This window comes from Microtus pennsylvanicus, chromosome 1, assembly GCF_037038515.1.
Source record: "Microtus pennsylvanicus isolate mMicPen1 chromosome 1, mMicPen1.hap1, whole genome shotgun sequence".
Classification (NCBI taxonomy): domain Eukaryota; kingdom Metazoa; phylum Chordata; class Mammalia; order Rodentia; family Cricetidae; genus Microtus; species Microtus pennsylvanicus.
In genome coordinates this window covers 165,731,310-165,744,782 of record NC_134579.1, presented here as the reverse complement: position 1 = coordinate 165,744,782, position 13,473 = coordinate 165,731,310, and the positions used below count along the sequence as shown (strand labels likewise).

The window sequence follows — 13,473 nt, the reverse complement described above, 5'->3', positions numbered from 1 at the left end:
TAGAGGCCTCTGGCCCACCGTCATCACTGGACTCCCAACAGAACTACTGGATTTCCTGCTGTTGCCCCATCATGGAAATCCTGCAGCTTTCGTCACTTTGTGTGCTCCATCATCACTTGTATCTGGTGCTTGCTGGTGACTGTTGGTGGCAATGTTAGTTGAGCCTATTAGCAAGGACACCTGCACCTGGACTCGTGGTGAGGCCGGACTTCCTCCAACCGTAACCATCTTTGGTTTCTAATATGGTAACTCAGAGCTCCGAAGATCAAGACCCCAAGAGAACAGGGGGCAGCTGCGCTGTCATTGATAGTATGTCAGAACGCATAGCATAACCTTTCCTTATCCTTTGGATCAACCAGCCACTAAGACAGGCCCAGATTCAAGAGGGAATATACCCGAACTCTGTTGAAGAAGCATAAAGTAATTAATAAACGTATTTTAAATCTACCATCTTGTCTCTCTGCTCACCACAGGGGTCTAAGCAAACTCTCTTTCTCCCTATCTTCTGTCTGTCTGTCTACCTATCTGTCATGTCTGTCTGTCTGCCTATCTCTCACACAGACATCATCATCACATATGCAATCATATCCATATACAGACATACATGGAGTTGTATGATTATACTAGCTCTCAAAGTAGGTCCTTAAACTGTACTGGTACTTGAAGCATTTTGTAAGAAGTAACTAACATATAAAAGGAGGACTATATTGATTATTGGCTAATAACAAATGTGATTCCAATTCTTGGTTTTTGCTTTGTTTTGACACACGGCCTCTTGTAGCCCAGTTTAGCTGTGTAGGTCAGCTAAACTTGAGCTTGCTATGTAGCCAAAGATGACTTTGAACTTCTGATCCATTTGCCTCTGTTTCCAAAATGCTGTTTTACAGGTGCGTGCCACCATGTGCCAGGGATCAAAGCCAGGATGGCATGCACACTAGACCAGCTCTGCCAACTAAGCTAAATGCCCAGCCCAGGATATTCCCATTCCTGAAATATCTGGGAAGTGCGAGGATGGAAAGTCTCAGTGAGGTTCCTCGGAAGACTATTTTGCTGGTTGGCTGTCCTTAGACCTAGCTGGCTTCTGAAGCTCCCAGCCTCACCAGCCTTAGCCTTTGGGGCAGGCTGCCATAGCAACCCCTTCCGTGATGTGGGGCTTGTGCATCTTCTGCTAAAGCTGATGTAAAAGTTCCATGAAGGTTCTAAAAGTTCTCATGGTTCTCAAAGTTCTCAAAGTTCCATGATGGTTCCTCTCATCTCCCCCACTAAGTGGACATCCTATGCTATCCTCCCACTTACTCACCATTGGGTTGACATTTATCAAATGCTGGCCATGGGCTGGTCTGTGAAAGAGATACCAAGATGATTACCACCTAGACCAGCTTTCAAGGGCTTTACAAGGATGATGGAGCCATGAGTGGCAAAGTCCTGGGGGATCAAATCAGTTTTCAGTGCTCTCACAACTGATCACCCATGTCCACGCTTCCTGATGTGTAATTAGCAGATCTCCACTCTGGCAGAAACTGGGTTGTCTGTGTGCTTTGTGAAGGTCCTTCTCCTCCCGATCCGGGGGCAGAATTGATCATTGCTCAAGCTACATTTGGAATTTCCTTTCTCTTCTCAGTGTAGAGATTCAAAGTGGACGTGATGCTGGCCGATGGATGGGTGGTAAGAGGCTTCTAGCAAAGTTGCCTTCTCCCTTCAAAATGTGCCAAGCTCATCATGACACGGTGTAATCCCAGCAACCGGGAGATCAAGGCAGGAGAGTTGGGAGTTGAAAGTTATGCTATGCTACCCCAGGAATTCAAAGCCAGCCTAAGATACACGAGACTCCATCACGCAACAGAGAAAGGTGGGAAGGAAGCCAGCCTCGAGGGAGGAGCAGCCGCTAATGTTCCATAGTGGGGTAACTGTGATTGACAACCATAGTTACTGAGGGCCAGCAGAGGGACAAAGAGATGGCTCGACAGCTAAGGATGCTTACCCTTCTTGCAAAGGACCTGAGTTCATTTCCCAGGTCTCACACTGGGAGGATCGTGAACACACGTAACTCCAGTTTCAGGGGATCTGATACCTTCTTCTGGTCTTCGGGAGGACCCCCACAGATGTGTACATACACGAAGAGAGAGACATGTAACTTAAAATAAAGTAAACCTTTAAAAAAAGTATTGGTAGATCTCTGGTTTAGTGGTATATGCATTTGGAAGGCAGAAGCAGGAGGATCTCTGAGAAAAATGAGGCCAACCTGGTCTACATAGTGAGTCCCAGTCAAGCAAGGGTTACAGAGTGAGACCCTGTCTCAAAATAAATAAATAAACAAAAATAAAAACAAAAGCAAGCCAAGAGGAGTTCGAATGACTCCAACACATTGAAGTTGTTTTCAGGTAATGAATATGCAAATTTCCTTGATATGATTCCTGCACATTGTAACATGTACAGAAATGTCACAATGTCTTCGAACTATGTATCATCATTAAACGTCAAAGAAAACGTCTAAAGTTTGTATTTTGTTTAAACTCCCACTGCCTTTTCTCATCAGCTGTTGGGTACACTGGGAAGCTACTGCCTCTCCAGCAAGAGAACAATGGTTGGCAGAGTGGAAGGCGGGAAAACCGTGGGGCCTTAATGACACAGTAGACTCTGCGAGCTAGCCAACCCTGAAATCACTGACCCTTTGGACTTGGGATGAGTCACGTTCCTTCTGGCTTAAGCTATTTTTAACTGCTTTCTATTATCTGCAGCCAAGATAATCCGGGGTGGGGTTATTGAGCATAAATGAAAAGGGGGGGGTTATGCAGGGTCAGCATCAACAGGAATGGCTTCCTCTAGCAGTGGGCACTCAGATGGACTTTGAGTACAGCAAGAGTTTAGGCAGGTCGAAGGGAGAGAGAACATGTCAGGAGGCGATCACAGGCTGGGAATAGTAGGAAGGAAAGCACATTTTCCAGGTGTGGTGCACACATGTCACCTCAGCATGCAGAAAGCTGAGGCAGAGGATCTTAAGTTCTAGACCAGCCTAGACTACATTGTGAGTTCAAGACCAGCTTGGGCAAAGAAGTAACACTCTGTTTCAAAGGAAGACAAAAGGAAGGAATGGAGGGGGGAAGGAGGGAGGGAGGAAGGGAGGGAGGGAGACACACACACAAAGAGAGAGAGAGAGAGAGAGAGAGAGAGAGAGAGAGAGAGAGAGAGAGAGAGAGAGAGAAAGAGAGAGAGAGAGAGAGAAACACTTAGTTATAACTCTCCCAAGAGTCATATAAACCTGCACTGGCTTGGAACCTTGAGATAACTTGTGCACATTAAAATGAAAAGAGCTGGGCAAAAATCTGGTGGCTAAGTGTCCAGATCACTTTGCTGAATTCTGCCCCATAGCCAGATGTAATAAAGAAAAGAAGTGAGACCTACCCCAGCCAGTCATCGAGAGACATGAGCCATAGCGATGAAGATGAATGGGGGGTCCTCAGTTGCCGATGGTGGGACATGAGTAGACAGGTCTGTTGCTGACCAGAAGGGAACTGAACTGTCAAAACTACAAAATGAGTAGCCAGGAAAAGGGGAAGGGTTGGTATTCCCTAAGTCAAACCAGATTGCTTGTTAAAGCGACGGACGTCAGGCAAGACAGTGCTCTAGAAGGCCAAAGGTATAAGCCAGATGAAAATCTAGCTACTATTGATATCAAGTAAGTTATGAAGCAACAAATTCAGGAACCAAAAATAAAAACTGATACAAAGAGAAACTTCCAGGAAAATGTTAATGCCGGCTAGGCTCAACACCCAGGGGTGTGGAGTTTGTCAGGAAGCATTGACTTGATCCACGCCACCAGCTGCCTTCTCATCTGCTTGCCCACTTAAATCCCCCTCGGTGGGTGAGCGCTTGGAATACACAACCCACTTCAGACCCTGCGGCTGCCTTTATTTCCCTCATCCTCACAAACGCGGACTCTATCTTTGCCGTTTAGAAGCCCTCTTGTGTGGAGTGGAGGTGAAGTCTTTTGGCTTCTTTTTCCTAATGAGATGTCTGCAGCCCTCTTAAAGACCGTGGAGAGTCTCTCCAGTCACGTCCCTTGTCAAACAGCAAATCACTTCTCTCTGTCCATGTGCTGTTTACATTTGCCTGGTAGTTTCTTACAATGAACTAATATTTTGCTTTGAAAGAAGTTTGTTTTGACTGCCTCATTTTTCCATACTTTAAATGTAACTTAATTTACCATTTCTTTTAAGATACTGTGTTTTCTGGTTTATTAAAGAAACGTCTTTCTTTCTCTCACCTGTTATAAGGGCTCGTAGCCCCTGAGCTGCTTTTCCAGCTCCTGAAGATGTTACTCTTTTTTAACATTTATTTAATTTATGACGGTTTTGCCTGTATTTACATATGCACAGCACATGCTATGTATGCTTGGTGCCTGGGAAGAGGATTAGATCAGCTGGGACTGGAGCTACAGACGGCTGGGAGCTGTCATGTGGGTGTTGGGAACTGAACTTAGGTCCTTTGCCTGAACAGCCAGTGCTCTTAACCCCTGAGCTGTCTCTTCAGCCTCTAAAGATATTCTTTTTGTATTTTATTTATTTTTATTTTTAGAAGCAGGATTTCCCTGTGTAACAGCTCTGGCTGTACTGGAACTCACTCTGTAGTCCAGGCTGGCCTCAGACTGAGAGATTTGCCTGCCTCTGCCTCCCAAGTGAGTGTGCCACCACCACCCTGTTGAGATTCCTTAACGTTATGACTTGGAAGCTTTATTGTTTATTCTTCACGTTTACGTCCATAACTTACCTGAAACTTATTTTTGTACATTATATGAGGTGGGAACATAGGTTTTTTTTTAAATAAATACATTCCATCAACTCTATAATATTTATCAAATAGGCCATCATTTCCCATTGCCCTGCGCTGGCACCTTTATTGAAAACCAAATGTCTTATCCTGTGTGGGGGTTGTTTTACTCTGTTGGTCTACTTGTTTATACTTGAGGCAATACCAGGCTAAGCCTTCACATTTTCAGTGTTAGGAAACAGTCTTTACAAGCTGGGTATGGCGGCACACGCCTTTAATCCCCAGCACTCGGGAGGCAGAGGCAGGAGACCTGAGTTCAAAGCCAGCCTGGTCTATAAGAGCTAGTTCCAGGACAGCTAAGGCTACACAGAGAAACCCTGCTTCCAAAAACCAAAAGAAAAAAGAAAGATAAAGGTTTTATATCTTTTGGATGGTCTGTGCTATTCTTGGGCTTTTGCCTTTTCCTAAAAATACATACATTTTAAAATTAGCTTGTTACTTTCAATAAAAATCTGGGCTCTCTGTTGGAACTGGGTACCTTTCTCAGGACCCGCCCCTTCAGTCCTGGCTGCCTGGGTGTTTTTCCCATGTTACCAAACAGCAGCACTCCTACGCTTTGACAGTTGTTCTTTTTTTGTTTTCTTCTTACAGTGGTGGAGACCAACTGGAGGGTCTTGTGTGTGCTGGGGTCTTGTGTGTGCTGGCAGAAGTGCCTACAACTGAGATACAGCCCAGCCCCTTTATAGCTGTTCTTAAGAGGGGATCATCTGCACCTGAGTGTCCATCCGTCAGAGGCAAAAAGTCCTTGCAAGCTTTCCTGTCCTTATTCTATAAAAGAATGACTTCACCCTGAAGACCACATAACAAAGTTGAAATATACATATGCACATATATGTGTGTATATATTAGGCAGTATCTTGCTATGTTAGCCCACACCAGCCTCGGACTTTCTGCAATCCCCTGCCTCTGCTTCTTAAGTGCTGGTATGTGTGATCTTAAAATCTCCTACTTCATGAGTAGCCAGATATGCACGCACACCCTTGTAACCCCAGCAGTCAAGAACGCAAGACCAGCTTGGGCTACATATCAGGCCAGCCAGGAATACATAAAAAGACACTGTTTCAAAAATTATATATATTATATATAAATATATTTATTACTTTTCTATAGCTGTGAGAAGTGGTGTGTGTGTGTGTGTGTGTGTGTGTGTGTGTGTGTGTGTGTGTACTAATAATACAATTGGTTCCAGGAGTGGGGTTATCATTGAGGAACCTGACCACGGTATTTTGAGAAGAATGTGGAAGACTTTGGAACTTTGGACTGGAAAGTGGCTGAAAGCTACCAGCAGCACTTGCTTCCAGGGCCATGCTAGGAGGATGCTGTGTGACCTTAGTGTTGGGAGCAGAGAGGAGCGCAGAGGCCTAGCTCAAGGGGTTTCTGAGAAAGCAAGGACTCTAACAACAACTTGCTGCCTTTTTCCCCCCATCTAAGAGTCTGAGACTGAATTAGAAGCAGGGGACAGATTTCTTTGGTGGAGGAAATTTTAAGACACCAAATGCTGGTGGCTGCTCCTTGTAACGCTTGCCATAAAAAAGAGCAAGCGGAGCAGAAGGCAGCACTATGTACAGATTGGAGAGGGGAAGGAGCACCAGGAAGCTTACGTCTTGTGCTGGAAGAGAAACTGTGATTGTCAATGAGATTAGCGCCATTAGCGGGGAGGCCTGCTCTCCACTGGAAGCTCCCCAGTGAAGCTCCCCTCAGAGCCCCACCCAGGTAAGCCTCCAGCTTGGGAAAGGAAGAGGCTTAAAGGGCTTTCTGTCCTAGAAAGAAACTGTGAACAGAAACTGCTGCTACTGTCATTCAAGAGAGCGAGGGTTCATCCCAAGCTGGCAGAGGGACCTTGGCAATGTTCACACGTGGTGTTGGGTTTAGAGTCGTGAGAGACGGAAGAGTGAAGGGGCCGTGGATTCTTGTTCTGTGGTTTCTGAGAGCCACTGAGGCCAGGTAGCAAGTGGCGGGGGAATCCCTGAGTGACAGCCCAAAAAGGGGGAAGCAGCTGTAAGTGGCCCTTGTGTGAAGTGTGAAAATGAAACCTGGGTGACAGTGGGGACCCTAAGATTTTGGAGAAGACAGAGCTGTGATATACCTGCCGAAAAGAGCTGCAAACAGGGAATGTAACCAGCCCAAAAAAAAAATGTATGTCAGAGGTAGTAAAGCTGGGGCCATGGAGCCCACTGAGTTCTTTGACGCCAGACATAGAACCACAGGGTTTGACATTTGCCCTGCTGGGTTTTAGTTTTACTTTGATCTAGTGTTTTTTTTTATTTTGCTCTCATTCACTCATTTTGGGAAAGTGATGTATACTCTATACCATTATATGTCAGAGGTACATAATTTGTTTTTTGATTTCACGGGGGTTACAGTAAAGAGATTGCCTTGTGTCTCAGAAGAAACTTTGGACAGTGTTGAGACTGTTAAAGACACAAGGACTAAGTGTATTTTGCATTCTGTTATGGTCATGAAAAAAGAGGCCCGGGAATGGGATGAGACCGTTTCGCACAAGCCCGGGCATCTTAACACTTGGTCCACAGTTGGACTTCAGTCTGCCCTGCGTCCTGTACCCCAGTCTCCTGGACACAACTCTGCAGATCGCAGCATGGCCCTGTCCACGCATGCTCTTGCTCCTGCCTCCCTGCTGTCTTGGCAGGACTGGGAGCGCAGGAGCAGGAAGGAAGATAGCCATTGTTCCCCAGGTGTGGGAGCACAGGAGCAGGAGGGAAAATAGCCATTGTTCCCCCAGGTGTGGGAGCGCAGGAGCAGGAGGGAAGATAGCCATTGTTCCCCAGGTGTGGGAGCACAGGAGCAGGAAGGAAGATAGCCATTGTTCCCCAGGTGTGGGAGCACAGGAGCAGGAGGGAAGATAGCCATTGTTCCCCCAGGTGTGGGAGTGCAGGAGCAGGAGGGAAGATAGCCATTGTTCCCCAGGTGTGGGAGCACAGGAGCAGGAGGGAAGATAGCCATTGTTCCCCAGGTGTGGAAGCGCAGGAGCAGGAGGGAAGATAGCCATTGTTCCCCAGGTATGGCCACAATGGGAGCCTGACTCCTCCCTGTACCACTGTGATTCTGGAAAAGTCACACCGCTACACAGCTACTGAGTCTCAGTTTTCTCAGCTGCAAATAGGGTTAGTAGTGTCGTCTTAACCTTTTGCAGGCAACAGGAAGGAGGTGACATGCCTGAAGATGGTGTCTTCTCCTAAAGAAATCTTACAAAGTAGGATTTTGATTTGTTTTTATTATTTATTTTGAACACTTGCTGGGCTCCAGATGATGAATATGTTTGTAATCTGTGCTCTGAAGACCATGGCCTCCAGCCCAGACAGATCAGTCAGTCCCAGCTCTGGCCCCACCCCAAGTGCACGTGTGTGTGTGTGTGTGTGTGTGTGTGTGTGTGTGTGTGTGTGTTTAACTTCTCAAGGGTTTTCACTGAGGTGAACAAAAACCCAGAAGTTTCCCTGGAGCCTTTTGGCCTAATCCTTCCAAGAGTCATTGAATCCTCTCAGAATTAACCCCAGGAAGTCAAGGACATTTCACAATTTCACAAGACTTCGCTTTAAATTTCCTGTCGGTCCCTCCTTACAACAAAACCACTCAAGGGTTCTCTTCTTCTTCTTCTTCTTCTTCTTCTCCTTCTCCTCTTCCTCCTCCTCCCCTTTCTCCCCCTCCCCTCCCCCTCCTCCTCTCTCCCTCCCCTTCCCCCTCCTCCCCCTCCTCCTCCTCTGCTCCAGAGCCAGCACAGCACAGGAGTTCCGGGATTATGTCTAGAGTCACAGTGGCAGGAAGTGGTGGCACAGGGAAGCGCCTTCCCAGAATCTTCCCTCCTTCCACAGCAGCCGAAAGAGTTGAGTGAGAAGACAGGGCCCTGGGTTTGGCAGACTGAAAGTATAGGTTTTAACAGCATTTAACAGGAAGATGGCAATGTTTCAGCAAAGGGTAGATGGACAAGGAGGAGAGGAAGGAGAAAGGTGTGGAATGCAGCCAGGAAGAGCAGCCATCCCTCTTGGAACAGGTGCAGAATGCAGGCTGGAAGCAGTAAGACCAGGTGCCTGGATGACAACACACGTGCAGAGCCCAGCACTGTGCCTGACTTATGGATGTTCGGCTGGGTCGAAGGTTGGTGCACAAAGGAACAGACAGTTTTAAAGGACTCGTCAGATAAAATATGCAGCTGGTTGGGTACAAGAATGAAAATTTTGAGCTCTTTTCCTCTGGCGCGCTACCGACGGTCCTATTGTCATCATGGGTCGCCGCCCCGCCCGGTGTTACCCGTATTGTAAGAACAAGCCGTACCCAAAATCTCGCTTCTTCCGAGGTGTCCCTGATGCTAAAATCCTCATCTTTGACTTGGGACGGAAGAAGGCAAAAGTTGATGAATTCCTGCTTTGTGGCCACATGGTGTCAGATGAATATGAACAACTCTCTTCCGAAGCTCTGGAGGCTGCCCGTATTTGTGTCAACAAATACATGGTAAAGAGTTGTGGCAAGGATGGCTTTCATATTCGAGTGAGGCTTCACCCCTTTCATGTAATCCGAATCAACAAGATGTTGTCCTGTGCTGGGGCTGACAGGCTCCAGACAGGCATGCCTGGTGCCTTTGGGAAGCCCCAGGGCACAGTGGCCAGGGTTCACATTGGCCAGGTCATCATGTCCATCCGCACTAAGCTGCAGAATAAGGAGCATGTGACTGAGGCTCTTCGTAGAGCCAAGTTCAAATTCTCTGGCTGCCAGATGATCCAGATCCCAAAGAAATGGGGCTTTACTAAGTTTAATGCAGATGAATTTGAAGACATGGTTGCTGAGAAGCGACTCATTCCTGATGGCTGTGGAGTCAAATATATTCCTAATCGTGGTCCCCTGGACAAGTGGCGAGCCCTACACTCCTGAGGGCTTTCACGGTGTTCTCCTGTACCCTACCAATACATGTTCAGTAATAAATCTCACATCCAGTCTGCTTAAAAAAAGAAAAGAAAAGAAAAAGTAGAAAAAAAAGTCAAACTATGGTTTTTGTGGATGAGCAGTCCTGGAAAGAAGCTGCACCTGGTTGGCCACGGACTGCTTGGGACTTCAGTGACTATGGAGAGACTGGAACGTTCCAAGTCCTGAGCCAACCTTTAGCCTCTTTAACAGTCATTGGCTGCCCTTCTGAACGTAGCCTAGCTGCTCTGTGGCTATTAGGTAAATCTTCGGAATGTATGGGCGGCAGTGTCTTCTACCAAACAAAAGGCTGAGAATGACTCCAGCTCGTGTCCGAGGCCCGCGGCTGTCATGTCCTTGCTTTTCCGGGACCTGCCTTCCAATGTGAGTGAAAACTATCTTGATTTATGATTCTCCTCGTTCTACTACTGTAACACTTCCTGGAACAGTTGCTATGTCAGAACACGGAGTTTGGAAAAAAAAAAACAAAAACACAAACCCTGAGACTCTGTGTCCAAGCCATGGTCATTCATGCTGGATCCAGAATAAACTCTCTCTTATCCCCTTTGCGGTGAGAGCTAGGGTTTTTCATGGACACTCTCAACAGGACTCACGCAGCAGATTAGAAACAGGTGGTTTGGGCAGGATGACTAAAGATGCCATTTGGTCTGAGGAATGCAGCTTTGTGTTAGAGCAACTCGCTTGCACAAGGCCCTGGGAGCCAGCCCCAGCAGCAAACAAGAAAAAAAATGTATTCAATATGTGGCCTTAGTTTGGCCCATATAGGAAATCCTGGCAGGGAACTTGTACGGTTTCTTTCTTTCTTCAACTTAAAAAAATATTTATTTATTCATTTATTTTTGTGTGTGCATACTTCTCTCTCTCTCTCTCTCTCTCTGTGTGTGTGTGTGTGTGTGTGTGTGTGTGTGTGCGTGTGTGTGCGTGTGTGCAGGCATGCCATAGCACACATATGAAAATCAGGAGAAAAGTTGTAGGAATTGGTTCTCTCCATCCTCCATGTGGGTGCTGGGGAATCAAAACTTCATCAGGCCTGGACAGCAGCATTTTTACACACCGAGCCATCTCTGAGCACTGATTTGGCTTCTTGGTGAAGGTATAGACATCCTGATAGATTTTTTTTATTATTATTATAAGATGCTAACCCATAGAATATTCTAGTATCAGTCTCCCTTTGCACAGACAGCCCCACAGCTGCCCAGGCTGCTCCAGCACATCTGGTGAGAAGAAACTCTCCACTCTGCATGGCTTCTTGGTCCTGTTTTTTTGGTTTTTGTCTTGTTTTGTTCCAGCTGAACCTTCCCCGCTCTGGCTTCCACCCACTAGCCTAGCTCTCTGTTCCTGCAGCTGGCTTTCTAGCTGTCTGTTGAGCACACGTTCTATGGAAGGTTCCATATGTCACTCCCCCGCCCAGGCTGTAGGGTAGCCTGGTGAAGACCTTGATTTCCCAGCACTCACTGTCTACCAGTTTGCCAGTGAACTTAGCAGGCATTTGCACAGAGCACAGCACTCAAAGGGCCAAGCACATGACCCCAGGGGCCCTGACACTAGGCCCCTGCCCAGCAGGAGAGCCCATAAACGTGATGACTTCTTTGCTCATTCTTGTCCTAGGGCACCTCCAGGCAATGAAAGCACCCAGATCTCCTGCAGTTGAAACATGTGTATCTAGTTTTCTCAGACCCTAAGAATAAGAAAGGCTTGAGACCAAATGCAGGTCTGGATACAGTTGCTGTTCAGCCCCCAGAGTTCTGTCCGTTCACCTTGGAGCTCTCAGCTAAACGTTCCCAATAGTCTCAAGGTCTTCCAGAAAAATGTCTTTCATCATCATTAGTTACACTCTTCAGCTTTCTGGCACTCCCACACCTGATCAGCCTGCGTTGTCACATCGTGATAAAATGTGGCCATGTGTCCCCACCAGGGGAGGGGGACAGACATGACCAGACCACTTCTACAGACTACAGACTTTGCTTGTTTGTGTCGACAGTGGGCCCATCCAGAGGAACTGGCCCTAGAATGCTACTCTTGGGCAGCCCCAGGTGGACAGTCCCCTCCGAGCATCACGGGCTATTGCATGGGATGCTGGCCTCCCTGGGTGCCACCACACTAAGGGGGATTATCATTGTCTGCTCGGCAGGCGGGGTCTCCTCTCCACAAGGTTGCCAGAGAAAGAGAGAAAGTGTGTTTATCACCTGGTCAGCTCACATGGAAGGCACAGCTAACACAGTTTCACACACACTCACAGCTGTGAGACCCTTCTCCTCCACACATCCACCCCTACCTGTCCAGTTCGACATGATGGGACAGCGACGGGCACATCAAATCTGGCCGGGAGAGATTGGATGTTGTTGTACACTCCACCACGTTTCATTCTGAGACTTTTGTTGGATGCAAGCCATTGCAGTTTCCAGAGTCTGTTTTCTCACCTAATGGGACCATACAACCTTGCCTTACAAGGACGAGTTGAGCCTCAGTGTAGAGAATGAATACAGACATTTCTGAACGCTGTCCAGTGCCTAGCAAAGATGAGTCTATTATAATAACCGAGAGTCTGTGGAGAACTGTGAAGTGAGCCGGTGCCACTCAAAACCCCCTTTTAAAGCAGTTCATTGTACTCTAACCTATTTGCTTGGTTTTTTAAAATACGCTTTTCCTCTTAAAGTCCCAATAATGTCCCACCATGACTGCATGTGGGGAGAGCATTAAACACGCATTAGCTATCCCCTGTTCTTTCGTCACTTCCTGGGGAAGCCGTACACCTCATAAAATGCCCACCAGAGCTGGCACACACACTGCTGATAGCCTCAGCAGGCACTGACCTTGGCACCATGACAAGGGCAACATTTCCAAATGGATGAACACTTCCTGAACAAAGTGTCCAGTGTGCTAGGGATAAACAGGCTTTTCATCAACCAAGCCTGTGTGTTTTCTGGTTCCAACGAGTTTCCCCACTGCTGGGGTCAGAAAGCAGGGTTACCAACAAGAAGTGCCTCTTGGGCAACCTGCTATTCTTGCTCATCCCTCCCAGAGGATTCTGGGACTGAACAGTCTTGCAGGCCCCTGCCTTCACTTGTCATGGCTTCTTTGTTTCCATTCTGCATTTCTGCAAGAGTGGAACCCAACGGATACATTCCTTTCCACTGGCTCTAGTAAGATCTAAGCACGGCAGCAGCTCTCCAAGGCTTTGAAGGTCATGTGAGCAAGAATCTGCTGAAGCTTCAAGTAGGACCTCATCAAACACTGGCAAGACCATTTTTTTAAGTGGACGGGTCACTTTGAGGACAAGGTCGTTGAGATGAAGTTCACTGGCAGAGTGAAAAAGGACAATGGACTCCCCAGAAATGAATCAAATGTTCAGAATTCAACTGGTGAAACTGGTGTCCTCATCTGGGCTGATGAGGCTATCGCTGTCCAGCTCAGCCATTCTTGCTATCCGTCTACAGATGTCCAGTGACCATCTCAAATGGGGGATACCATCCAACATTGCAAGGAGGAGTTGAGCATTCTGTGTTCCGGAGACACAGAACAAACCAGCTAAAGTCCCTGCCCTGCTTATATTCTGGAGAAGCACAGAAAAGATGTCCAGTGACCATCTCAAATGGGGGATACCATCTCAAATGGGGGATACCATCCAACACTGCAAGGAGGAGTTGAGCATTCTGTGTTCCGGAGACACAGAACAAACCAGCTAAAGTCCCTGCCCTGCTTATATTCTGGAGA

General features: G+C 47.1%; 1 protein-coding gene across 1 annotated transcript; it reads left to right on the top strand.

The window, feature by feature from the left end:
• The first annotated feature begins 9,028 nt into the window (after positions 1 to 9,028).
• On the top strand, positions 9,029 to 9,711 carry LOC142842490 (large ribosomal subunit protein uL16-like). The gene has a single exon (XM_075959215.1). The coding sequence runs from the start codon at positions 9,064 to 9,066 to the stop codon at positions 9,706 to 9,708; it is 645 nt and encodes a 214-aa protein (XP_075815330.1). The 5' UTR covers positions 9,029 to 9,063; the 3' UTR covers positions 9,709 to 9,711.
• Positions 9,712 to 13,473: the final 3,762 nt, after the last annotated feature.

Bases quoted from the DNA above. Each gene is read 5' to 3' on its own strand.
- LOC142842490 (XM_075959215.1), top strand. From the start codon at position 9,064: ATGGGTCGCCGCCCCGCCCGGTGTTACCCGTATTGTAAGAACAAGCCG.